At 48.0% G+C, this 26,900-nt stretch overlaps 1 protein-coding gene and 1 long non-coding RNA gene across 7 annotated transcripts in view; one reads left to right on the top strand and one right to left on the bottom strand.

Moving 5' to 3' along the window:
• The window catches only part of PARVA (parvin alpha), a 179,548-nt gene extending 170,019 nt beyond the window's left edge, over positions 1-9,529 (top strand). For both annotated transcript variants that reach the window (XM_086340000.1, XM_086340001.1), the window contains one exon: positions 7,476-9,529. In XM_086340000.1, the coding sequence (XP_086196126.1) occupies positions 7,476-7,552 (77 nt within the window). In that variant the 3' untranslated portion in view covers positions 7,553-9,529. The remainder of the gene's footprint in view (positions 1-7,475) is intronic.
• LOC147357718 (uncharacterized) overlaps positions 1-22,001 on the bottom strand; it is a 38,960-nt gene extending 16,959 nt beyond the window's left edge. Inside the window, exons 1-3 of one of the 5 annotated variants that reach the window (XR_015142052.1) lie at positions 21,392-21,978; positions 20,986-21,215; positions 19,579-20,004 (exon numbers count right to left, since the gene is read on the bottom strand). This is a non-coding gene — a long non-coding RNA (uncharacterized LOC147357718). Of the gene's footprint in view, positions 1-19,578; positions 20,005-20,137; positions 20,708-20,985; positions 21,216-21,391 lie in introns of those variants that run through there. The other 4 variants (XR_015142054.1, XR_015142050.1, XR_015142053.1 and 1 more) reach the window with 4 other exon arrangements.
• Between the last annotated feature and the right edge of the window lie 4,899 nt (positions 22,002-26,900).

Genomic DNA, 26,900 nt, shown 5'->3' with positions numbered 1-26,900 from the left:
CAATTTATACCACCCTCATGACCAAAAGTGAAGAGGAGGAACTAAAGAGCCTCTTGATGGAGGTGAAAGAGGTGAGTGAAAAAGCTGGCCTAAAACTCAGCATTCAAAAAACTAAGATCATGACATCCATTCCCATCACATCATGGAAAATAGATGGGGAAACAATGGAAACAGTGATGGACTTTAATTTCTTGGGCTCCAGAATCACTAGAGACAGTGACTGCAGCCAGGAAATTAATAGATGCTTGCTCCTTGGAAGAAAAACTGTGACAACCATAGACAGCATATAAAAAGCAGAGACATCACTTTGCCAACAAAGGCTCATCTAGTGAAAAGTATAGTTTTTCCAGTAGTTCTGTATGCATGTGAGAATTGGACCATACAAAAAGCTGAGTGCCAAAGAATTGATGTTTTCGAACTGTGGTGCTAGAGAAGACTGTTGAGAGTTCCCTGGACAACAAGGAGATCACACCAGTCAATGCTAAAGGAAATCAACCCTGAATATTCATTGGAAGGACTTATACTGAAGCTGAAGATCCAGTACTTTGGCCACCTGATGAAAAGAGTGGATTCATTGGAAAAGACCTGATGCTGAGAAGGATTGAAGGCAGGAGGAGAAGGGAACGACAGAGGATGAGGTGGCTGGATGGCATCATCGACTCAATGGACATGAGTTTGAGCAAGCTTCCGGGGTTGGTGATGGACAGGGAAGCCTGGCGTGCTGCAGTCTATGGGGTCAAACTCTGCAAGCTGCAAACTCTGGGATATAGTGAAAGGATAAAAAAGCCTGGCATGCTGCAGTTCATGGGGTTGCAAAGAGTCACACACAACTGAGCAACTGAACAACATGATAAACCCACAGTTAACTCTATACTTAACAGTGAAGAGCTAAAAAGCTTTTTCTCTAAAATCCGGACTAGGACAAGGATGCCCATTTCATCACTTGTAGTTAACACAGTGTTGGAAGTCCTAGCCATAGCAGTCAGAAGAGAGAAATAAAAAGTATCCAACTGGACAGGAAGAAAAACTACCAGGGTGACATCTACAAAGTCACCTTTGTAGATGACACGATGCTATATTTTGAAAACCCTAAAGTCTCCACCAAAAAACTACTAGAACTAATAAATGAATTCAGTAAAGTTGTAGGAAGTGAAAGTTCTATAATCTGAAAACCATGAAACACTTATGAAGGAAATTGAAGATGATACAAAGAAATGGAAAGATATTCCATGTTCATGGATTGGAAGAGTTAATAGTTAAGATGTCCATACCACTCAAAGCAATTACAGATTTAACATAATCTCTTCCAAAATACTCATGACATTTTTCACAGAACTAGAAAAAATAATCCTAAAATTTATATGTAACCACAAAACACCCCACATTGCCAAGGTAATCTTGAGAATAAAGAACAAAGCTGGGGGAATCATTTGCTATAACTTTACATTGCAAAGCCACAGTAATAAAAATGACATATACATCAATGGAACAGAATAGAGAGCCCAGAAATAAACCCACACACTTGTGCTCAGTTTATCTACAACAAGGGAGGCAAGAATGTACAATGGAGGAAAGACAGTCTCTTCAATAACTTGTACTGGGAAAACTGGACAGCTACATGTAAAAGAAAGAAATTAGAACATGTGTTCATATTGTATACAAAAATAAACTCAAAGTGGATTAAAGACCTAAATTTACAACCTGAAACCATAAAACTCCTACAGCAGAACACAGGCCAAATATTCTTTGATATTCTTTGACAAATTGTAGCAGATTTTCATAGATCTCTCTCCTAACAGGAAAGAAACAAAAGCAAAAATAAATAAACGGAACTTAAATTTAAAAGCTTGCATATCAAAAGAAACATTGATAAAATAAAACAAAGAAAAACCTACTGAATGGGAGAAAATATTTTCAAATTGTATTATCAGTAAGTGGTTACTAGAGGATCCCCTGGCAGATCAGCTAGTAAAGAATCTGACTGCAATGCAGGAGACTGCCTGCCATGCAGGAGACCTGGGTTCAATCCCTGGGTTGTGAAGATCCCCTGAAGAAGGAAATGGCAACCCACTCCAGTATTCTTGCCTGGAAAATCCATGGACAGATGAGCCTGGCAGGCTACAGTCCATGGGGTTACAAAGTGTCAGACACAACTGAGTGACTAAACCACCATCCAAAGTATGTAAGTAGCTCATACAACTCAATAGAAAAAAGTCAAACTACCTGATTAAAAGATGAGCAGAAGACCTGAACAGACATTTTTAAAAGAAGATATACAGATGGGAAACAAGCACAGAAAATTTTGCTCAGCATCACTAATCTGAGAAATGCAAATCAGAATGACAATGAGATAGCACCTCACACCTCTCAGAATGGCTGTCAGGAAAATATCTGCAAATAGTAAATGCAGTGAGAGGATGAAAAGGGAACCCTCCTACACTGCTGGTAGGAATATAAATTACTGAAGCCACTATGGAAAATAGTATATGTGCTGCTGAAGTAAGCACTTTATTTTGGGGGGCTCCAAAATCACTGCAGATGGTGACTGCAGCCATGAAATTAAAAGATGCTTGCTCCTTGGAAGAAAATCTATGACCAACCTAGAGAGCGTATTAAAAAGCAGAGACATTGCCAACAAAGGTCTGTCTAGTCAAAGCTATGGTTTTTCCAGTAGTCATGTATGAATGTGAATTGGACTATAAAGAAAGCTGAGCACTGAAGAATTGATGCTTTTGAACTGTGGTGTTGGAGAAGACTCTTTGAGAGTCCCTTGGACTGCAAGGAGATCCAACAAGTCAATCCTAAAGGAAATCAGTCCTGAATATTTATTGGAAGGGCTGATGCTGAAGCTGAAACTCCAATACTTTGACCACTTGATGCGAAGAACTGACTCCTTGGAAAAGACCTTGATGTTGGGAAAGATTGAAGGCAGGAGGAGAAGGGGACGACAGAGGATGAGATGGTTGGATGACATCACCGACTCAACGGACATGAGTTTGAGCAAGCTTCCGGGGTTGGTGATGGACAGGGAAGCCTGGCGTGCTACAGTCTATGGGGTCGCGGAGTCGGATATGACTGAGCGACTGAACTGATGAAAATTAGTATGGAGCTTCCTTAAAAACTAAAAGTTGAACTACAATATGATCTAGCAATTCCACTGCTGGGTATGTAACTAGAAAAGATGAAATCTCTAATTCAAAAAGATACATGTACCTGATGTTCATAGCAGCTCTATTTACAACAGCCAAGATGTAGAAGCAACTCAGGTGCTCCTCAGCAAATCAGTGGATTAAGAAACTGTGACATTCGGCAACATGGATGGACCTACAGAATATTATGCTTAGTGAAATAAGCTAGATACAGACAGACAAATACTGTATGATCTCCCTTATATGTAGAATCTAAAAAACAAATGAATGAATACAACAAGACAGAGACTCGCAGATATGAGAACAAACTAGTGGTTACCAGGAGGGGAAGGGAAGGAGGGAGGAACAAGATAGCGGTAGGGGATTCACAGATACAAACGACTATGTATAAAATAAATAAGCAACAAGGGTATACTGTACAGCACAGGAAGATATAGCCATTGTTTTAGTGACTTTAAATGGAGTATATCTATGAAAATGTTGAATCACTGTGTTGTACACCTGAAACGAATGTAGTATTGTAAACCAACTTATTTCAATAAAAGAAGAAATAAAATTAATTAGGTTAAATGGACATTTTGAAGCCTTTTCCCATATTGGCCATTTTCTTTCTCAAGCAACCTTAGAACTCACCTGTCTTTTAAAGAGAAAAACAAATCCTCTTGTCTCCATCCGTGTCTGTCCTTCATCAGGCTCCCAAGTCCCTCCTTTGCGCCCACGCCCACTGCTCATTCTGCTGTGAACACTTTGCCTCCACCTACACGTGGCCATGCTCTCTCCCAAGCCACTAGTAGGACCATGTCCCCTGAGACTCTTTCCAGCTCTTACCTTCTTGGAAGCATATGGCTCTACTAGTCATCCCCTCTTTCTAGAATTTTCTTTCTTGGCTTCCAGGACACTGGGCAATTATTCATTCATTTCAGTTCAGTTGCTCAGTCATGTCTGACTCTTTGCGACCCCATGAACCGCAGCAACGCCAGGCCTCCCTGTCCATCTCCAACTCCCGGAGTTCACTTAAACTCGTGTCCATCGAGTCGGTGATGCCATCCAACCATCTCATCCTCTGTCGTCCCCTTCTCCCCCTGCCCTCAATCTTTCCCAGCATCAGGGTCTTTTCAGTGAGTCAGCTCTTTGCATGAGGCGGCCAAAGAACTGGAGTTTCAGCTTCAGCATCAGTTCATTCATTCATCTCCTACTAATATGTCTGAGGTCTGTGCGTGCCAGGTACCAGACCAGGCACTGGAGCAAAACACGATCAATTCTCTGCAGTCACATTGCTCAGAGTCCAGGCAGAGACAGATTTCATCAAATAAGCACACAAATCATTGATTTAGAACTGGAGAGAGTGCTGTGAAGGAAGAGTGTGAGAGTTTTGAGAACCTAAGACAGGGTGCCCTCACCAAGACCAGGTGTCAGAAAGACTTCATGAAGTAGGCAGTGCTTTGAGCTGAGGTCTACAAGAGGATCGGGAGTCAGCTACTTGGGAAGAACAATCTAGGTGTTTAACAGTGTGTGCAGAGGCGGAGATAATGGAGGACAGCCTATTGGGAGGTTGTAAAAGAAAGCCAGTGTGGTCAGTGCAGAGTGAATGAGCAGAACATGGCATGACATGAGATTGGAGAGGTGGGCTGGAGTCAGCTTTTGCCCTGTGAAACCGTGGATGAGGATTTTGGGCTTTAAGTGACATGGCTGTATGACCATACAAGCTGTGAGCTGCACACCTCCTGTTAGTCACTCAGTCATGTCCAACTCTTTGTGACCCTACGGGCTATAGCCCACCAGGCTCCTCTGTCCATAGAATACTGGAGTGGGAAGCCATTCCATATTCCAGGGGATCTTCCCGACCCAGGGATCGAACCTGGGCCTCTTGCATTATAGGCACATTCTTTACCATCTCAGCCACCAGGGTAGCCTCCTAGGACCAGAGTTATGTTGTTATCTATGGTAACACTGTGCAAATGTGAATAATGTACCGTGGAGTGTGCATCTTGCACAACCATACCCAGAAACCAAGTAGTCTAACTGCAGTGAGTACAATGGACAGGAGAGGGCAAGAGGCTTTGAGGAGCCCAGTTAGGAACCAGCGGCAGTGGCCGCAGTGTTACCCTACCTGCCCCTTCACATACTCCCTTGTTGAGCTCACCTTTGCCCCTGTCTGCCTCTCTAGCAGTTCCTCCTTAGGCTAACTCCCTAATCTTTGACTTGAGTGGAATTTAAGGAACACTCAACATCAAGCAGTAAGGGGAGGACAGGAATTAGCCCAGAGGACATGGGACTGTATTTGGCAGAAAGTGATTCAGCCTGACCAGGGCGAGGTAGCAGGTCTCAGCTACGGGTCAGGATCCCAGTTAGAGGCTCAGATCTGTGCAGGAACCAACGCGGAAGCAGAAAGGGGGCTGCGCTCCAGGTCTGGCGGCTGGTCCCTGAGCCCTTGGTCTATCAGCAAGAGAGCTTGGAGCAGAGTCTGAGCCCCGCAGGGTGGAGCAGGATTGGTGTACAACTGAGACGAGGCCTGGGCAGGAGCAGGCAGGAGGCTTTCCAGGAGTTGAGGGAGCCCTAAGGAGATTCCCGAGCCCTGGGCCCTCGGCTTCTGGCCCCTCGGCTTCTGGCCCAGTTGGTCTTAATTTTTGCGGTGCTGGGACCTGGGCACACCTGACTATGGCAGTAGCCACAGCTGCCTGGGTTCCCAGGCTAAGACCTGGAGCCACTGGAGCCCCCGCCTCCCACTCTGCTGGTCCTGAATGATCCCCGTTCCTATTCACCAGGCCACTGCTGGAGCCCTGACCTTGTCCCCAAACCCTTCTCTCACAGCAGCTCAGCCTCCTCTCTCCCACTTTTGAATCCTAGAGCATTTATTATTTTCTATTCTCTGACATCATTTACTTCATCTGACGTTCTGCACAGTTAGGGTGTTTTTTTGTGTTTTTTTTTTCCTAATAACTTTTACTATGAAAAATATCACATAAAGAGTGGCACATAAAAGTGTGGGTTAGTGAAATATTCCACGAGCCACCTGTAACTAGCACCCAGTTCAAGGGAAACAGCCACCCCGGCTCCTGAAATTTCCCTCCACTTGCCCTTTTTCGACTTATGTAATCCTCAACCTCAACTCTCCTGCCTTGTATAGTCATTAGGCTTTCACCTTTCTCTTTTTTTAACTTTTCCTTATAATTACCACAGTTTGTAACTCTATATGGGCTTCCCAGGTGGCTCAGTGGGGAAAGAATCCACCTGCAATGCAGGAGATGCAAGAGACATGGGTTTGATCCCAGGTCAGGAAGATCCCCTGGAGGAGGGCATAGCAATACCTATTCCAGTATTCTTGCCCGGACAGTTCCATGGACAGAGGAGCCTGGCAGACTACAGTCCATAGGGTCACAAAGACTTGGACACAACTGAAGCGACAGAGCACACACAAGCATGTAACCCTATAGTAGGCAAAGAGTTCCTTTCTTTACGTTTTCTCTATGCTGGTTCTTCAGGGAAGGCTCTCCAGCAGAGTCATGAGTGCAGAGGGGCCAGAGCAGAGCCTCGTGGGAAGAAGGTGGAGAAGTCAGTGTCAGCAGAGGGTTAGTGAGGCAGCCAGAGAAAGTGACCAGTGAAGAGAGGAACAGAGAGAGGGGACAGGGGAAGTGAGGGGGGAGGAAATGGTTGCATGAAAGCTCAGGACCCACAGTGGAATTCTCCTGATAATAGAGTCCAGCTCCCAGTCTCAAACCCAGCCACCTTGCTCTGTCCTTAATCTTTCAGATGACACCTGTCTACCCAGTGTTCCCTGCCAGGTGGGCTCCTATGCCATCTAGGGGCCCGCCCTCCCTTCTTAAAGGAGAGGTGGCTTAGTCCTAAGCCACCGCCTCATCCCCCACTGTAGCCCCAGGCTATCCCCTCCTTTCCACCACTCACAGCTGGCTCTGTGGTGCAGGGTAAAGGCAGAGGGGCCCCCAGACACAGGTGAGACCAGGGACAGAGTCGGGTCAGGTTCCTCGCACCTGAGATGCTGATTCCAGGGCAAAGGCTGCGTGCCCTGGAGCCCGCTGTCTTTCAGTGAGAGGTGCAACACCCACACCCCAGCACCTCTGCCCCTCACTGCCCCCTGCTCTGAAGTCTTGCTGCATAGCCCTCCCATCCTTCAATACCCACCTGCCCCTGGTTGGCTTGTGGGGCTGATCTTCTGTCCTAGCAGGACAGGGAGGTGGCTCTTCAGGAGCACACCCCTCCCCTGGGACCATGCTGGGCACCCATGGTGGGTGGCAGGAGGAAGGGGACAACCAATGCCAATTTGGGCACCACTGAAGCAATGTGTTTTTTGTTTTGTTTCCTATGCAGACATCGTCAACTGTGACCTGAAATCTACCCTGCGAGTGTTGTACAACCTCTTCACCAAGTACCGGAACGTGGAGTGAGGGTCAGACTGGACCATCCCCAGAAGCGCCTTATCCTGCTTACTCCTGTCTCCTGCTCTGTGCTCTCCTCCAAGTCCAGCTGCTCTTTTCTCAGAGATAGTGGGAACTGAGATCAGGAAGGAAATGACCTCAGTGGGCTGACCTGACCTCCTAGGCTCTGAGGCTGACCCCACAATGGCTGTGAAGGTTGTCCCATCCTGGTACCAGGTCCAGATTTCCTTCTGTGTAATCTGGAACCAGCTTAGGCACCACAGCCCATCCACCCACCTACCCACCCTCACAAGATGAAAACAAAGATAAGAGTTACCATTTAATGGGTGTAACCTATGGGCTGGGCACAACGCTAAGTGCTCTGACCTACTCCAACTCGTGAATACTCATGACTCCCACTGAAGAAGATGTTATCAGCCCCTTTTACAGATAAGGAAACTGAGGCTCAGAGAGGTTACGTGACTTGGCAGAAGCTGCCATTTGTTTTGCTTCTTTGAAGAACATATTCGTTAATAACTAGCCCATTATGTTACATTCTCTGTACATCCTGTACTTGCGTTTGCATGTCTGTATACGCGTGCATGTGCACCTGCGCCCTCCAAGAAGATAGGACCCCTGATCTCAGCACCAGGCAGGCTAGGTCAGAACTCAGTGGTTCACACTGAAATTGGCAAATCAAATTTAGCTCAATTAATAGTGTGTGTGTGGCAGGAGCCGTATCCCTCAACTCCTTTGTACAAATGAAAATTACTCTTAATTCCTTCAGATTTGTAATAACCCCTTATTCTAGTTTCAGGGTGACATTTGGAAAGGATTCTGTTTGAAATTAATGGAGTGGCACATTTTGCAGCCTTTTTGCCTGATTGCATGTAATGGAAGTGCCCTATATTTTCCTACAAAATAAGTCCTTGATTCATTATCGTTAGGCAAATGTACAATATACCCAGGCACCGCAGAGAGCTGGGCACAGGCCCATGCGAGCAGGGCTTGGGAAGCAGGGCTCTTCAACAGGGACTCTTGAGCTTTAAAGAAAGGAACTCCTTTTTGCCCTCTAATTGATCATTTAGACCATTTCTGGCGAAGTCTACCCACATGCAATTACTGGCTAATTCAGGCAAGCAAAAATGCAAGTTATTTAGACCCAATCTGAGTAGGTTTCCTTGCGTGGGTTACCCGCGGGCTTGTGGTTACATGGATCCCCTCTACATGAACCCAAGTTTGGAATACAGGGCTCAAGTTGTCTTAGCCTGAAGGGCCTGGGATAGGAAAGGGGCTGAAGCGGGGTGACTAGGAGGACAAGAAGCGTGGGGCAGATACTTGCACACTTAGCATACAGGGGGACATCCTCAGACCGAGGGATGTGGCTTGTGGTATTTCACATTTGTACTCCACATTGACCAAAGCCTTGGGATAGGTAATAACTTGTACTGATATATCTTCATTATAGAATTTTCTGAAGTATGCTAGGTGGACACCGGCCCGTATCCCCACCTCTGGATGTCTGTGCCTACTTTCGTACTACTTGAGGCCCAGTTGCACAAAGCCCCTCTCTGATTTGAGGAATTCATCGTGATCTCTATCTACACCACCCAGAGGGAGGCCTTCCGTCATGTCCAAACATTCCTTCCTGCTTTTCATCAATTCTTACTCTACAGTCTCGCTGCAGTCGCTCAAAACCCATATAATTTCAATATACTACTTATTTCTGGAGAGATTTCACTCTAAAAGTATTATTCAGCATTTAAGATACAAAGAAAATGTACTCTCTTGTGTCAATCTGTGTAAAAGAATACAATCCTTTTTTACATAATTAGTGAAATAATTCATTTGTCATTAAGAAACACTAAATACAGTACTATCTCTGTTTGCTCTTTTTTAAATTCCTGATAGCGATTCAGCATAAATAATTGCTTTGTCTCCTTGAGCAATACTAAAGCAGATGAAATAAGAGAAATGAACTCATTTAAATGTGCTTTGCTATATGAATTTTGTCTCCATGTTGTGCTTTTTTCTTATATTCAAGCTGCAAATGGACAGTGGACAAGTGACTTATGAAGAGCACTCCTTTTTATATTTTACATATGTACTATATGAAAACACATCAGAACACTTGGAAATTCTTTTAATAGCAGGTCCAATCTGTCAGAAAATGGTGTTTTGAGACCAAGGTCTTTACCTTACTCTGAAATTCCAGGGCTTGGGCCTGCTTTTATAACCCTGCCATCTCATTTAGAGGTTTTTCTTTACATTATGGAACCTTGTGCCTAAAACGTGACTGTTTTTGAAGGGGGGTAAAAGGCATCAGAAAACAAATAAACCAAACGTAACCTTTGTCTCTTTTAAAAGAAAAAAAAAAAAATCTGAGGCAAAAATCAAGTCTCTGTAGGCTCACTGGATCCTTTTTTCGTCTTTTCTAAATTTAGATTATTTCATATTTTTAATAGTTAATGTGTAAATTGTGCAAAATTCAAAAAGCATGAATGGATATCTAGTGAAAAACCCAGTCTTCCTCCCTCCTTTTTCCCAGCAGACAATACCTGTCTCCAGAGGCAACTATTTTGTTGTTTCTAGTATTTGCTTCCAGATATCCCAACAATATAAAGTATATACATGTCTGTCAACATATATAAGATTATTTTAAGCATAAATAGCATATTATACATACTATCATGCACACTGCTTTTTTTCATTTAATGTTCTATCTTAGAGATTATTTTGTGCTGGGTATTAAAACTCTCATTAAACTGAGAATATGAGTACTTTATAAATCCAGATGCACATCCCTGCTCTGTATGAGCTAGAAAATGAAAGCCCCACCAGAAGGAGGAAATGTTCTAAACAGTCACGACTGGGACCTACTGGAGTGGGGAGTGGGGGTGGGGAGGACATTACCAGAAACATTCCCCTGTGTCCTCAACTGAATTTATTTCTTAAAGGCCTCTTTTGGATCATTATGATAAATGGTGTACAGTTTGATTAAGCTGGTAGTTATACATATTACTAGGGCTACTAATTTGTAATTGACTCAGAAAATACTAAAAGTTACTGAGTAGCCACAGTATCCTGCTACAAGCCCAGCCACCCATGCAGAGCCCGTCTACTCTATGGGAAGGCTCCAACTTCACATGTGCAGGCACAGAGCTGACATTTCCAAAGTCTGGGAGAAGGACTCTTTATCAGCACATCATCAATGTTGTCTTGAGTTGGTTGCTATTTGCAATTGCTGCTCTTGGTACTTTTTAATTATGAATTACAGTTAGCTTAGCTTTATCATTATCAGTTTATTTTGTTGTGGTTTTCCTGGTTAACCCAACAGAGTACACTGAAGCTTATTTGCATCAACAGTATCCCTGGGCTGTAATTTTCCAATAACTTGACTCTCAGACATGTATACATTGTGGTTCAAATATGAATCATCCATACTCCAGTGCTAGAACAAATGTATACATAATCCACTCCCCCTAAATTATCATTAATTTATTTTTCCAGTGGAAAATGAGACTAGATGGAGTCGGTAAGTCAAGCAGTTTTGCCCTAAGTAGGGGCTGATCAAAAATAATTTCAGATCCACTGCACTTAATTACAACCCCACCTCAAGAACCCTACCTACATACAACATACTAAAGATGCCAAAAGGGTGTGTTCTGAAACCTCCATTAATGCTAATATTGCATGCAATCTCCTCCCCCACCCAAACTTCGCTTATATCCGTTGGAAAACTTGAGAGTTGCTGCGAATACTGAGAACGAGAAGACTGAATTGAGATGCAATTCCTGGGTGGCTGGTGGACTGATCAGCTTCCTAACACTTGTAGATTCAGGTTCCAGTAACAGACTAGTAATGTAGGACCGGCTCACTGTTATAACTGCAAAGATTCTATCTGCACACAGCGAATTTTGACCATCTTTTCCTCTCTCTTTCCTAAAAAATATAAACCCAGGCTAGCTACAAGATTTGTTCATGCCCGATGCTTTGCTCTGGTAGTGTTTGCACATGTGTTCATGATGCTAGCCAGGCACCATGAGGGTGCTCAATGGAAGATGCCCAGTCCCCACCCCATGCTCGACAATCTTTTGAGATTTGCAGATTTCCCAGGCAGGAAGCACCGCTGAAGCATCTTTTAAAAGTACATTCTGTAGGATGTTAATAGATGTGAGGTGAAAAATATGTCACCCTTGAGTTGAGAAAACAAGACGCCAAAGAAAATTAAACTCCCTTTCTATGGTTTGGGTTTTACTTTTTGCTTTTTTTTTTCTCATTGGAGCCTGACTCAGTGTTCCCTGCACTAATGAAGATTATGACTCTCTAAGGGGAGACCAGAAGAGGGCATCCCAATCGTGCTTGACCACGGGACCTATTTGGTTCCTGAAGAATTTGCAGGCTGAGTACTCTGTGGAACTCATCCATTCATTTAGCCCTTAGGCCATATGGTCTAGAAGTATGTATTGACTGTCTACGATGCATTAGGTGAACTGTGACCAGTGGCCATCAAGGCTCACTCATAGAGCTTAAAAATAATCACAAATTAAAAGTACTGACAAATTGAGATGACCCCTGTAGAGAAGTACATAAAACTTTGAAGGAGGTCTCATTTAAATTTTGAGGTCAAGAGAGGTCCCTGGCAAAGTAATATTTTAAAGTGACACCTGAGGGAGTTTCCTGGTGATCCAAAGGTTAAGAATCCACCTTACAAAGCAAGGAACACAGGTTGGATCCCTGGCCGGGGAACAAAGATCCCACATGCCAAGAAGCAGCCAAGCCTGTGTACCATAACTACTGAGCCCACGTGCCCCAACTAGAGTCCGTGCATCACAACAAAAGATCCCACGTGATGCAATGAAGATCCGACACAGCCAAATAAAAAAAACATTTTTTTTAAAAGACATTCTAATAAATAAATAAAAATAAAGTGACACCTGAATCACTGAGCTATTCAAGTAAAGAATATTAAGAACAGGATCCCAGCTAGGAGAAGACTCAGTTCCCTAAACAAACTGGTAGAAGTCAGGATGGCTCGAGTACAGAGTGAGAGGGGAGAAGAGGTGTCAGATAAGAGGATTACAGATTCTATCATAGGAAAAATGGGAAGCAATGTATGTTTTTAAAAAAGCCTTCTGGCCACTGTGTGGGAAAACTTTGGAGAAACCTATGTCAGTAATATGGACTGCCCTTCCCATCTCCTTACCATGGTTGTTGCTGGAGAGCAAAGGGCCCAGGAGAGGAGCTCCAGCTTCTGCCCCGCCCCACGCTAATCTGGTCTCAAGCCTGCATAGGAAGCCTGGGTGTGCTATCCAAAGGCAAGGCCTGCTGGGCGCTCCTAATACTCTACCCTCCTGCGGGGATCGAAGGAGCTCTCAGGCATCCCCATCCTCTCTACATTTGGGTCTTATGAGAAGAGCTAAGGAACCAAAGGGGGCTTCCCAAGTGGTGGGGTGGTAAAGAAACCGCCTGCCAATGCAGGAGACCCAAGAGATGCTGTTTCGATCCCTGGATCAGGAAGATCCCCTGGAGCAGGATTTCCAGTATTCTTGCCTGGAAAATTCCATGGACAGAAGAGCCTGGTGGGGTACAGTCCATGGGGTTGCAAATAGTCGGACATGACTGAACACACACACAAGGAAACCAGAAGGCTGGATGAGGCTGCACATGTAAAGCAAAGGAAAGGAGCGCCTACCAGGCAGAAAGCTGTGCCCTGGGGACCAGTGCCTGCAACCTGCTTACCAGAGGACTTGTACTGTCTCATCCCTATTCGGGTTCAATGTGGGGAGTGGGAATGCCGTTCTGCAGCCTGGGCACAGGGCAAGGTATAGGGTTCCTGGAAGTGGAGTAATAATCTCATTTTCCCAATTATTATTAATCAGCATGAATTATTATTATCATATAAGGCCTACCAAAAGTGGGTCACTTATGCTGCATAGTTAGGGTCTTGTGAAATATCTTTCATAGGAAAGTAGTATATTATTTTATTTTCATTGGAAGTGAAATACCAGAAATATTAGAAGACACCCCCACTTGGGAGCTCCTTGGTTGGAAACCAGTCCAGTGGGCACCTGCCCCACAAGCATACTTCTCCTTAGCCGGCTCCCTGGCCCAAGCAATCAGGATTCTTGCCTCAACTCCCCTCTGCACACTGTGGGCACTAGCCTTGATGCTGGCATTTAAAAGGGCACTTAGGAATTTCTGAGAAGCCCCAATGATTAAGATAAATGATGTTTTATCAGTGAAATGAACTTTTCATTTCTTGTTATTGATTTTCATGTTTTCACATTTTCAGATGTTGTTTGTTTGCCCTGGGGTGGCATTCCAAGACACACAAACGTCATTAAGACAACCACTTTAAAGAGTGCCCTGTTTTATTGAGGTGGACAGGACAATAGATAAATATTTAATCAGCTACACATTTGCTCAGTCTGGGAGCTAGGATTAGGACTGCACGATGCTCAGGCTCTTATGTGTCTTCCTGGAAACCCTGACAATGGCCTCACCACCTGCCCTTTAGAAACACAGTGTTGCCCATGGCAAACATTTGCCAGTGTTTCTGAAAAGCAGCTCTTGGAAGGCTTTCTTCACTCAAGCTTCAGAGGACATCCAGTCGCTCCTTAATTGCCACAATACTGGAGAATATACTCTCATGGAACAGGAGACATTTGGCTTGAAATAATAGATAATAAGACAGTCCCAGTGAGCATGTGCTAAGCTAGGCACTCAGGCCATGTATGCTGCATCTCCTCCATGCTGTGAGTCTCTAGGTGATGAGTGCACATTGCAGGGAGGGGCACTGATCGCATCCTCCGTTCAGTACCTGAGCCCACACTTCCTGCATCGCCTGCCCTAGTACTGATGAACAAAACACCAAATACCCTGGAACAAGTCCCCAAACTGCACATGATCAGAATGCGATCAAGTTAGAGGATATTTGTGAAATGCCTGCTCTGGGGTCAGCCCCATTCTATGCAGAGAATGGGATCAGAGAGTACAGGATCCCTGTCCAGATGGAGTCTTCCATCCTAATGGGGGTGACAAATGCAGCTCATTTGAGATAATTCAGTGATGAGGCAGGACAGATGCCTTTGAGGGTCCCTAGTTAGCTTCTCCCATAAAATACCCTAGCTCCAGCTGCCATGTAATCCTTAGTGGCATTCACCCCCAGGATCAGCAATTTCATCTTCCATACAGATTTGGTGCTTCAAAAAATCCACACAACTCCCCCGAAAGCCAAATGGAGACTTAGGAACATTTTTCTAAAGTCTTGCTTTTTGTTGGGAAATCACTTCATTCCACAAATTCCAACTAGCCAGCAAGGAGCCCAAAGTCCAGCCTGATGTTTTAACTGCAAGACGTTTTGACTCTGTCACTGCACCCAAAGCTCTCTCTCCACTCCAAATCACCCTTTGTTCAGCCCCGTCGAGAGGCATTGCTGGTCTTAATCCCCAGCACAGAACTGCTGCAAAAATATTAGAGTGAACATTCACCAGCAACTGGTCACTCTTGGGGGCATCTTCACTTGCCATTGGGTGATCCCTGGCTTCTGCACGTCTCAACTCGTGTGAATTACCTTCATCTCCCCAAACACCTGTTCCTACCTTTTCCCCAGGCCACTCTCTCACTTCCTCCCCCTTTAAGTCTTCATCCCTTTCTTCACTAAGAAATCAAAGCTGTATGTGTCATGTTCTTCCCACAACATCAACTTCTCGCTGCCTCTCACTTCTTCCCACCTCAATTTCCAGGCTGCCCCTACCTTCACCTGCCTCATCCAAGACCAGCTCCCTCACCCTCCTACAAACTCAAGCCTCCCTCCTCCAGTATCTTGACTTTTACTCCAAACCATGCCTGTTTCTAGGATGAAAAATACCTGTGTTTGTGTCAGTCCTCCCTGAGATTCCATTTTCCCCCCATTCTTTTCCTTAAGATGTTCCCTGAAAGTCTACAGATCCATACTGATCCCATTTCCTTCCTTTCTTTTTAGAAATTCCTAAAACCTACCACTAGTTTTCAAGAAGCTAGAACTGCTCTCAGTGGTCATCACTCCATCTATCAGGCTAACCCAGCCCTTATTTCCCTGGCTGTGGAGCATCTGACCCTGCTATCCATCACTTCTTTCCAGGAACTCAGCTGCCAAGGTTTCAGAGGCGCTGTGTCCGTCTGCTTCCCTCCCACACTCTGGCTGCTGCTCTGTCTGCTCCCAGGTCCCGTCTTCCTTGCCCCAGCCCCCGATTGTGACTGCCCCCTGGAGGCACCTCCACAGTTCTCTCCTTAGGTCTCTCTGTGGCCGCCACCTGCGCCTGCTCTCCCCCAGCCCCGACGTTTCACCCTGCCAGTTGGGCATTTCCAGCTTTATAACATCTCCTTTTGAATGGGGTAGCCCACGTCTAACTTGGTACACCCCAAACTGAATTTTTATCCTTCCTACACCTGCTTCTCCTTTAGACATCCCTGTCTCTTGCAGAAGTGGCTTCTTCCCAAGAATCCTCCTTCTCAGATGCGCGTGCTCTGAATTTTCTGCTCCCCACGCTGCTTTAGCCAATCAGTTGTTAATAATCTCTTCATGAACCGCCTGTCTTGCACTGATCCCCCTCCTCTTCAGGCACTCAATGATTTCCCTGACTCAGACCCCATCCTCTCTCACTTGGACATTGAAATGACCTCTGAAATAGTTTCCCTTTGGGCTATTCCATCTTGTGCATGTTCCCTGCTTAAACTTCTTGAAACACAGCTCAGATAATCTTACACCTTGTCAAACAAAATGAACAGAGGTGCTTCTTGAGAACTTACAGTACGTACTTTATACAAATCTTCTCACTTAACCCTCTCAACAACCCTGTGAGGTGGGTACTATCATCATCCTTATTTTACAGGAAGAAAAATAAAGGCACGGAGAGATTTAGTGACTTGACACAGGTCACATGCCTCGCCAGCGACAGAGCTGGGCTCTGAGCCCGGGCAGCCTGGCTCCAAAGCTCGGGTTCTCACCTAGAACTCCAAAAACATTAGTGGCTTCCACTGTCCACACACCAAAATCCCTTTGCCCACTCAATGTCCCCAGAACCTGGTTCTATACCACCTGACCAATCGCTAACTCTTTACATCCAGACAGACCCATCTGTTGCCAGAGAACCTTTGTTTCCTGCCAGCAGCTGTTCTCCTTGTCCTTGTTTTTAAATGGAATTCCTGCAACAACCAGGCTCTGACCGATAAGGTTGTTCATTCATCGATTTATTCTTTACTCGTTCAATAAATATTTAGACATTACCTATGCCTCCAGACACAGTTCTAGGCAAAGAACACCACAGAGAACAAAGTAGACATGCCTCGTCCCCCTGTGTATACACTCCAGACCCAGCGTGGACCTGGGCTGCATCTCCCGTGCTTCTGCTCAGCCTTGTCCCCCTCCACCTGCTATCCCTGCTACTCCCTCTGTCTCTGGGATCAGAACCCCCTTTGGTTGTGTCATACGTAACCTGTGCTTTGCCATAGCCAAGGATATTGCCAGGGACAGATGCTCCCTCTTGCGAAAGCTAAGCTTCCAGCCCCTTTCTGCTCAGGAGGCCATGAATCAGTGATGAGTTGCAGCTGTAAAGCAAAGACTTTAAATAAACTCCTGCTGGACTCTGACTATGTGCCAAGCATAGGGTTGGCTCCTGCAGACGTCTCAGCAAACTCTCAGGTAGGAACTACTGTTATCCCTATTTTACAGAAGAGAAAACCGTGTCCACAGAGGTTCACCAGCTGGGACTCAAACCCAGCTCTGACTGAAATCTCATTCTTTCCACAATTCCCTGCTGCCTCCATATTCTTATAATCCTGGCCAAGCCAGGCCACACAAGCTAGAAACAGGGATTAGGGACTTCCCTGGTGGTGCAGTGGATAAGAATCCTCCTGGCAATGCAGGGGACGCAGTTTCAATCCCTGGTCTGGGAAGATTCCACACCCTGTGAAGCAACTAAGCCCGTGTGTCACAGTCACTGAGCCCACACACTGCAATTACTGAAGCTGCACGCCTAGAGCCTGTGCTCCGCAAGAGAAGCCACCGCAATGGAAATCCATGCGCCATGACCAAGAGTAGCCCCCTCTCACTGCAACTACAGAAAGCCTGCTCGCAGCAGTCAAGACTCAGTGCAGCCAAAGATAAATAAAAATCTTTAAAAAAAGAGCAATGTGGGGCTTGACTTTAACTGTGGATCATCTTAAATACTATATTTCCTCTTGATTTCATTTTATGTATTTCATCATTTGATTGGCAAAGGAGGAATGGTGGGGCTTTCCTTAAATGACTATAAGAAACTTTATAATTGGGTGAAGAGAAAGTGAAAGTGTTAGTCACTCAGTCATGTCCGATTCTTTTGCAACCCCATGGACTGTAGCCCCCAGGCTCCTCTGTCCATGGGATTCTCCAGGCAAGAATACTGGAGTGGGTTGCCATTTCCTTCTCCAGGGGATCTTCCCAACCCAGGGACTGAACCTGGGTCTCCTGCATTGCAGGCAGATTCTCTACCATCTGAGGCATCAGGGAAACCTAGGGTGAGGAGAGGTTTAACAAAACTCCAAAGGTGTTATTTTGATGGTATGTTCTGTCTTTTCTGCCAAATACTTGGTTACTTGGATGCTCTGAGAAGGGGTGCAGGCATAAAAGTCTGAAGGAGTCTCACTTCCATTCCAAAGACATGGCCTGTCATTGCCCTGGAGTAGCAACCAGGGGGGCTGTGCAACTTTGGGCAGAAAGCAGGAGACAGGTTGAGTGCAAGGGATGTGGCTGGAGGGAGAGAAGGGCCTGGGTCTGGGCAGGCTGAGGCTGCTGACAGTGGCTGGGCCCAGGACCAGCAGCCAGACCTGCTGAGGCCCCACAGGTGTGACTCACACAGGTTCCACAGTCCAGGCAGGTATACAGGGAGAAGGACTCCAGCAGGTAGGGCTGAGCCCTGGCAGTAAACAAGGCTTGAGATCACCGAGGGGGCTGCCCAACTAGCCTTCTGAGCGCCACTGGGGAATGGCAATGTAGGGAGGGGTCAAGACAGGAACTTAAGGACTTTCCTGGTGGCTCAGTGATTAAGAATCCACCTGCCAATGCAGGGCACATGTGTTCAATCCCTGGTCTGGTAAGATTCCACGTGTCACGGAACGACTAAGCCCGTGTACCACAATTACTGAGCCTGCGTGCTGCAACCGCTATGCCTAGAACCTGTGCTCTGCAACAAGAGAAGCCACCACAATGAGAAGCCCCCTCACGGGAACAAAGAGTAGCCACTGTTGGTGGCAACTAGAGGAAGCCCACACTCAGCAATGAAGACCCAGTGCAGCTAAAAATAACTGACTAAATAAAAAAGTTTTTAAAGACAGGAGCATAAGCCTGTGAGGGGGACGAGAGAGCCGGGACAAGACAGCTGCCATCAAAGTGCCCAGGCGCTCTAGCCAGACAGTGGGTCTTGAATAACCCAACCTTTCCAGGGCTGTTGAGCTGCTGTCTGCCTTGAACCCTACCCCCACCCTCTCCAGTCTTCCTTCCCAAACTCCCCAGTCAGGGAGTTGGCTCCTGTGTCTGTGGCTAGGCATATCAGTGGACCCAGGACCCAGCGGTGGGAAACTAAAGAAATGTGATGACAGGCATCCTGGCTCAAAGTCCAGGCCCCGCCCAGACTCCCTGCTCAGACCACGGCTCCACTGGCAGGGCCTGCGTTCAAGTGTGAATGGCTCCGCCGAAAGTCTCTGCTTCCTCCCACCATGATCCAGGGTTACTCACACTGGCCTCCAGATAAATGTAGTTCAAAAAGTTTAAGGTGCCGCATCGATGCATATTTACAAAAACCATGAGATCACACTTCAGAACGGATTTCCAAGAGAAAGCAAGCAAGCCATACACAGCAGCCATCTTCTCCTTCCTTTAGATTTCCCAATGACACAGGGAGTCAACTTACAAAGACCCACAACAAACCCAGGAAAGAGGGTACAACCATTAGGTACAGCTAGAACCCCTGAAAACGTCTATTTAGAGCAAAAGACCTGGGTTCAAGCCCTGGCCTTTGCTAGCTGTGTTTCATCGGGTGAGTCACTTGACCTCTCTGAGGCTCTTTTTCTGTAGAAAGGTGCAAGGGGAGGCGGGGCTTGTCACACAAAGTATCGGGCTTGGTTCTGTTTGCCTGACTTGGAAGGTGCCAGCTTCCCACCTCACCCTCTTCAGGGCTCCCTCCTGAAGCTGTGTTCCAGCTACGATAGTAACCATCCCAGGCCGAGCAGGACCACAGTATAACCCAGCGCTTGTAGAGAGGACTGAATGAGTGTGACTGTGGACACTGTGTAGAGCTGAGAATGCTGGGGTAGGTATGAAGTTCTTATTGCTCTCATTCCGACATGTGCAGGACCAGGGCCAGCCAGTAGCAGCCTGCTCACTCTGTTTCTCACATTCCTATGGCAGACGTGACTAATCGAGCCCGCAGTCTTCCTCCTTAGGCTGACCAGTGATGTCTGCCCTGGAGTGGGAGCGAGGGAGGAAAGGAAAGCTATTTGCCAACGCAATGCTGTACAGACTTTACCGCTTGGAAACCAACACAAAGCTCCAATAGGTGCCTGAATGCTAATCGCTGCCCCTGTTTAGGTCAGAAGCCAATAAACTGCCACTGGGAGTAGGGGCAGGAGGCAGAATCCATAAGAGAGTAACTACCAACCAAGCTTGAGAGAAGGAAACATCTACTAGAAGAGAGTGTCTTGTTCCACAATTGTTCTCTTCTGGAAAAGCCACTATCCCAAGCTCTGAGGGTAGCACCAAGCCACATGGGAGATGAGCCAACAAACCCAGGGGGGGTTAAGTGGCATGGCCAAGATGACCCTCTAGAAGGGGCTAGAACCAGCTTCCGTGCTTTTTACCTTTGGGCAGGCAGCAAGGTTTGCAAACACCCACATATTACCCAACCATCCTTGCAGAGAGAGGCCCACAGACCCTGCAGCCAGAGAGCAGCCTGAAATGTGAGACCTGGCAAGCCCTTGGCCAGGTTCTCAGAGCCTGAGAAGCAACCTCAGTGAAATCCAGAAGGCACTATATCAAGAAGCCGGCAGTTTGGGAACAATCCTGCTAAGTCATAAATGCTTCAAATTCTTCGGCTTTTGCCGTCAGAATTTCTGGCAGCCTTGGGCAGGGGGCAAGTGTTCGCGGACAGACACTGACTCGCCTCGTCTCTGTTAGGGAAGGCCAAGACAGACTGAGACGAAGAAGCCAGCAGACCAACTCTCCTCTAGAAAAGTCTGCGGGTGGGAAGTGCTTTGCTGTGGATACTCTGGTGCCCACCCAGAACCCCATTAAAACCCAGGCTCCCATGCCCCCACATCCTCTCCCTTCCCCCTACAGCTGCCTCCCAGGCCGCCATCAACCTCAGCCAAGGAGGCGGGTGGTCCAAGTCTACACGCCCTCCCCTGGGGACCCAAGCACTGGCCCACAGTGACACAGAGGCCAGTACCTTGTTTCTGTCCATGCCGTCTCCACGTAACCAGCCCTTCAGAACTCCTGGCGAGAGTTGCAGCCGCCTCACTGTTGAGCTTTCCTCCCCACCCGCTCCTGCTCCCTCTCAGGTGTTGGCCCTGTGATCCGCGCTCCCAGCAGGTGTATCTTGTTCCCCACTCCCCGTCTGCCTGGCACTGGCAGTCCCCCATCTTAGAGTGGGCTTCCCAGGAAGCTGATCTGCAGAGCCTAGAAAGGGGAGGAAGAGTCATGGGGTCTGGGTGCTGAGAGCACTGTGAAATAATCTCATTCAGCCCCACCGCCCCACCGTGGAAACAGCCTGCCAGAGGCCACAGAGTGGACTGTTAGTACAGCTGGCCCCAGATGCTCTGACCCCACTACGGGATGATATGAAAATTGCTTACATGTCCGATGTTGGGCTGCACCCCACAGGCCTGCAAGCCTTGTAGTTGTTCAGCCTCAAGACAACTAAACAGTCCAGAGACAGTGACAGAGGCCTCAGTGGTTTCACGGCTAGGGAGACCTTACACGTCTGAAGCAAGGCCAGAGCGACACCCCGCCATGTGCGGTGGGGAGGACACAGCAGAGGTCTTCGCCACCCGGAGGAGAAGGCGGCTACCGCTTACAGGGGAACTGACATCAGGTTGGCGCATCAGCTACCAGGGAAACCAGCGGCAGGAGCACGCCCCTCACAACCCCTCAGGTTAATGAACAGCATGAGGGCAAATGTTTTCCTTTAACAAGCTAGCAGGTGGAGCTGTTACAGCCTAAGGGGCAGGGAGCAAGCGCGTTCGTGTCATCAGGATGGAGGTGAAGCAGGTGTGGGTCAAGCAGGGGAATGTCCAAAGAGCAAGAGGACAGCCATCTTGAGTGGCCTGACCGTACACTTGAATATGTGCTCTGTATATAAGCATTTCCCCTAATCTTCACAGCAGCCCATTAAGGGACATGTCATCAGCTTCATTTTTCACAGATGTTATAAATGAGCTGTCTGCAGCTTAGAGATGGTGGCGCCAAATTCCAACCCAGGTCTGCACGACTCCCCAGCCTAGACTCTGGGCGCTAGCCACAGTGCCGCTAGCTCTTGGGTGAGAACAGGTTGTTTATGACATATATGAGACCCACATGGGTTCTGTCTCCTGATGCCTCTGGGTGGGGATGGCGTGGGGAGGCCCTCTGTGGGCGAGGCTGAGCTCCAGGCCTCGGCGGGATCCTGACCCGAATGTGGCCCGCGTGTCGAGTCACTCCTTCTGCAGATCAAGTTCCCCCTTACTCCTCAGGGCCACCCTGTGAGGTTGGCCTTCCAGCCCAGGAATGCCAGAACCTGTAGAGTCAGGAGTTAAACCAAATCCCATGCCGCTCCTCAGGGAGGTCCCCAGAGGTGACAGAAATGTGACGCTCATGTTCTACGAACTAGGCTGAGTCAGAATCATTGCGACATGGCTCGAGGAGGAGGCAGCAGGCTGCAAGTCCAGGATGATGTTCAGTGGGGGAGGGGGAAGGATGAAAGCCCCCTGATACACCTGCCAGGAGAGAGAAGGGGGGACCTACCTCTGCGCAGGCGAGAATGGGAAATGGGCAGAACACCGGGGGGCAGGCCCACCAGTCCCGAGGGTACCCCTGCATTGCCCCTCTTGTACACACACCCCAACCCTGTGCACCTCAGGCCATGAGGCTCCTACCTGCAAGGTCAGCCTCCTTCAGGCCCTGAGCCCACAGAGGGCACCTCGGTGCCCCAGTGAGGTTATCTTACTCACACTGATGAGCCTAAGAGACTGCAGAGCCGAGCGTTGGCCTCTCGCCATTTTCCAACACCCCTGCATTTCTGCCCCTGTTTCCTTTCCTATCTCACTTATTTTCCAAACGAAGTATTGCTGATCATGAGCCCAGCTTTGGCTCCCTTCCCCAGCGGTGAAGGGTAAGGATGTCAGTATTTGTGCCCCCAAATCTGGCTACTGGTTATGGTCTCCTCAAAGGGATAGAGCTCTTGGCACCAGTGGAGGTGTTGGAGCTGATGATGGAGGTAGTCCTCGGAGGTGACACTGCTATGGCTGCTGAAGCTCACACAAGGTTTAGACGGGCAGACGTGATTCCAATGTCCAACATCAGGCAGAGGGAGGAGAATCTGGCCACCTACCTAGCTAGTGACCAGGAGCTCGACAGACTGGAAGCTTTGGGGAAATCCCTGGAGTTCAGCGCTGAGCCCAGAGCCAGGAAAGGCCTCAAGGGCTGGGCTCTGACGACTAGGCTGAAGGGCTGAACTGCGCCTGGGTCAGTGACGAAAGCCTTGGAGAAGGCGAGGCCAATCAGGGCATGGTGTCTCGGCCCAGAAGAGCCAAGAGGAATCTGTTCCTCCAAAGTGACCCAGGGTAGGCAGGGATATACCACAGGAATCACAGGAGAGATGGGATGCAAAAGTGCTCAGCCTTGCACAGAAGTGTTGGGGCTGCAGAACAGGGCTGGCCCAGGTAGCACATGAGATGCATCATCAGGCAAGGAGTCCTGGGACCCGGGTTCAAGAGCTAGCTCCACTCCTGAGATGCCGAGAGACCTTGGGCAAGTCACAGCACCTCTGTCTCAGTCAGGCACTAACTTGCAGGAGTCCCTGCGAGAAATGCAAGGGCCACTCAGAAGGAGGGAGAATGTCACAGTTTCAAAGCTGGGGGTGGGGCTAAGGGAGCAGTTCGGGAGGCTGAAGCACTGGAAGCAAGCACCGCTGGGGACCTGGTGCCACACAGGGCTGGGAGCAGGCCCCTCAGGGACCCAACAGGATCTATAGCTGCAAGAAAGGGCCGCCAAACGGGACCTGTGGCTTTTGGTGGAAGAATCTACTCACTACTGCCAAACTGAGGCTGGGCAGGGAGGAGCAGGGGGTAAACACCCCCTCTTTCTCCTTTGGTCCTCCAGTCTCCTGCTGGCCCCCAGGAGATCCCAGCTGTTGCAGCCTCCTGGGGCACAGAGAAGTGTGGACCTAGGCCTGGAAGCAGGCCTGGAAGGGCAAAGAGAGGACCCCACACAGCCCCTCTGAAAACATTTCCTCCTCTAAGAAAGGAGACAATATCTGTCCTGCTAACCTCCAAGGAGCCTCTGAGGATCAAGCAGGAGCGGGACCAGGGGACTTCTGAAGTTCCTCCCAGCTCTCAGAGCCTAGGATTCTCAGCAAATAAAACCACTAGAAGGAAGGGCTGATTGGAGTGCCTGGGACAAGAGATCAAAGACTGTGGAAGCTGACAGAGCCCATGTGCAGACCCAGCAGAGTTTGCATTTATGTGGCCACCACAGTGGGCTCCAACTTCCTCAGGAGACAATGGGTATATATAGAAGGAGTAGTTACAAGGCCCAGGTTCAAATTCCAGTTTCATCACTGTTCAGGTAAGGAACAATACTAAAGGAAAAGGTACTATCCTGAACTGTAAACATGGGAATAAAGTCTCACAGACTTACTATGAGTAAATTCAGGGAGATGGTGTGTCCGTGCCCGGCTCACAGTGGGTTCTCATTAAATAGGAGCAGTTTACTTTCCCTTCTTAGGGACATGGGAGAAAATGGCACAGACAATGTGAAGTGGTGAAAAGTGAAAAAGCAAGTGAGCTCGGCTTGTCTCAGGAAACGGGTTACCTATGAAACCATTCCACCCTAAAGGTGTGCTGAGGAAGGTCTAGAAAAAAAAAAATGCTGTAAGACAGGTAACATGAGACCATAGAGCGACCCAGTGTGAATGTCCAGAGATGACTCAGCCTCAGGACAGGACGTGGTCCAAAGCACGTCCCAGCCAAAGCCCCAGGTCCACCAGCAGCTGGCTCATCATCTTGTGAACACGTGCTTCTTCAAAGGGCATCCCGCACTTCCAGATGCCCTGGTGGTTGGGAAAGGCAGGGAGGATAAACCCTTGAGCCTGTGCTGAAGGGCCAGCTTCTGACTGGTTGAATGAAGGACATGAGTCGGGTACTGAGGGAGCAGCCCTGGATGCAGTTCCCATTCGGCCACTAGTGGCGGCTTCTCTTTGAATCTTTTCTCTTCTGCAAAACAGGAGTGATGGTAATCTCCACTTCACAGAGTTTCCATGAGGACACCAAAAGAGCGCATGGAACGTGGGAAAGTACGCACCCGAGGCTGCGGCAAGATCAAGCGGCAGAGCCCCGACTTCACTGCTCCCCCCGAGGCACCTGTGCCCAGGGGAGAAATGCCTCCCCCATCAAAGGCAGAGGAGGGCTAGCTCTTCTCTGCCCCAGGGCAGGAGGGAGCTAGTGCTGATTGGGATGGAGAACAAAGACATGCAGGCCCCTGAACTCTGAGCAACCAAGGTCACAGGTGAGAAGTCATTTGGGGATTTGGGTTGCAGGGCAGACCAACCAGACAGAAGTAACCTCGATGGTCGCTAATTCCCCATGACTGCGCTCACAGCCAACTGAACCACTGCAGATGCTGATAATTCCCTGAAGGTCCAAGGAAGGGGCACCCAGTAAAACTTGGCAGTGAGCTCCCGGGTGGGAAATACAGAAACTGGAAAGAGGGCAATCCTGCCTGAGTCAGGGCAGAGACAACTCACCCTGTAATTCTCAGACCTGCCCCCACCCATGGTGCACTAGAGTGCAGTACAGACTGGGTCAGGTTCTCACTGCAGAGAGTGGGATCAGTCATTCCCAGCAAATCCTTCAATAGAAGCTGAAGTATAACAATACTCTCCAGAGCTCCAGGTATTGGTGGTGAGGGAACACAAGCTCGGCAGACTCGATGTACAAGCTTAGTGATCCTAGTTCTCAGAATAGGCCAATCAAAGAAGCTCTCCACTTCCCAGTCTTTGTGGGAAAAACTATATCTTCTGTAGACTGGCCCCTGTCTGGACATGATTCCTGGGGCACCAGCTCCCACCGCAATTCCTGGCCCTTCAGTAGCACTAAGGGGATGTTCATGCTTTCATTCCCTTATAGGAAGTACTGCCATCCAGACCCCAAAAAACAACACTCATACTCTAATGTTTGTGCCAAACCCATTGGAAAAGGACTTCTGGAAGCAGACTGCACCCAAAATCCCAGAAAGCACCAAGACCCCAGACCCCAGCACATCCTAAAGGAAAAAAGGCCAAGCATCCCAGACCCAGGATCCCCAGCAATCTGGACCCAGTTTAAAAGGGAGACAGTGTTTCCTGCAGTCCCAGAGCATCACAGCTCCTCCAGATGCTAGGATGGGCTCTGGGGGTTCAGAAAGGCAAAAGACACATCTTTGCCCTTGAAATGGCTATACTGGGACTTATAAACAGGTCTGAGTGGGAACAGAAGGCATGGAGTAGGGATAAGGGTTGAAAGAAGGACAGGGGTTGGGTTGTGAAGGACCTTGAATGTCAAGCTAAGGGACTGTCTTTGTCCTGTGTTTGGGAACCAGAGGGTCTCTAAGTTTCTCTAAGCACAGAAGTGAAAAGATCAAGTTGTAATGTGCAAGGAGAGGGAAAGAGAGCCTGCTCCGTAGGCTCATAGCCTGGCCACCAGGGCCATGCTGAAGGGTATGTCAGCTCCCTGGGCCCACAGAGCCCGGGTGCCAGGTAGCTTCGGCCCTGCTGCTCTCTTGCTCCTTACATCTCTTGCTGGCATGGTCAAAAGATGTGGATGGTCCTGTTGGAGGCCCGGAAGCCTCCAGGCTCCGCAGTGATATAAACGTTAGAGCACTGGTTTAGAGACAAGCAAGTGGGTTCTAGAACCGAATTTCCTTTATGAAAGACCTTGAACAGGACACGACCTTGCTCATTGCTGGGGGGTGCAATGAGATCATGTGTGTCAAGGCAGCTCGTGTGTGGCTGGAGCCCCCGGGAAAGAGGTCCACTATTGCTTGCTGAACATAAACCTGACTAGCAACTCAGGCTGGGAGCTCAGCAGGAGGAAGTCCAGTCAGGCCCAACCCAGCAGGAAAAAAGTTCCC

This window comes from Bos grunniens, chromosome 15 (assembly GCF_055505025.1).
Source record: "Bos grunniens cultivar Pamir isolate PY7600 chromosome 15, Bosgru_T2T1.0, whole genome shotgun sequence".
In the NCBI taxonomy this organism is placed as follows: Eukaryota; Metazoa; Chordata; class Mammalia; order Artiodactyla; family Bovidae; genus Bos; species Bos grunniens.
Note: the sequence above shows the minus strand (reverse complement) of the source record. Positions and strands in the feature narration are given on the sequence as shown.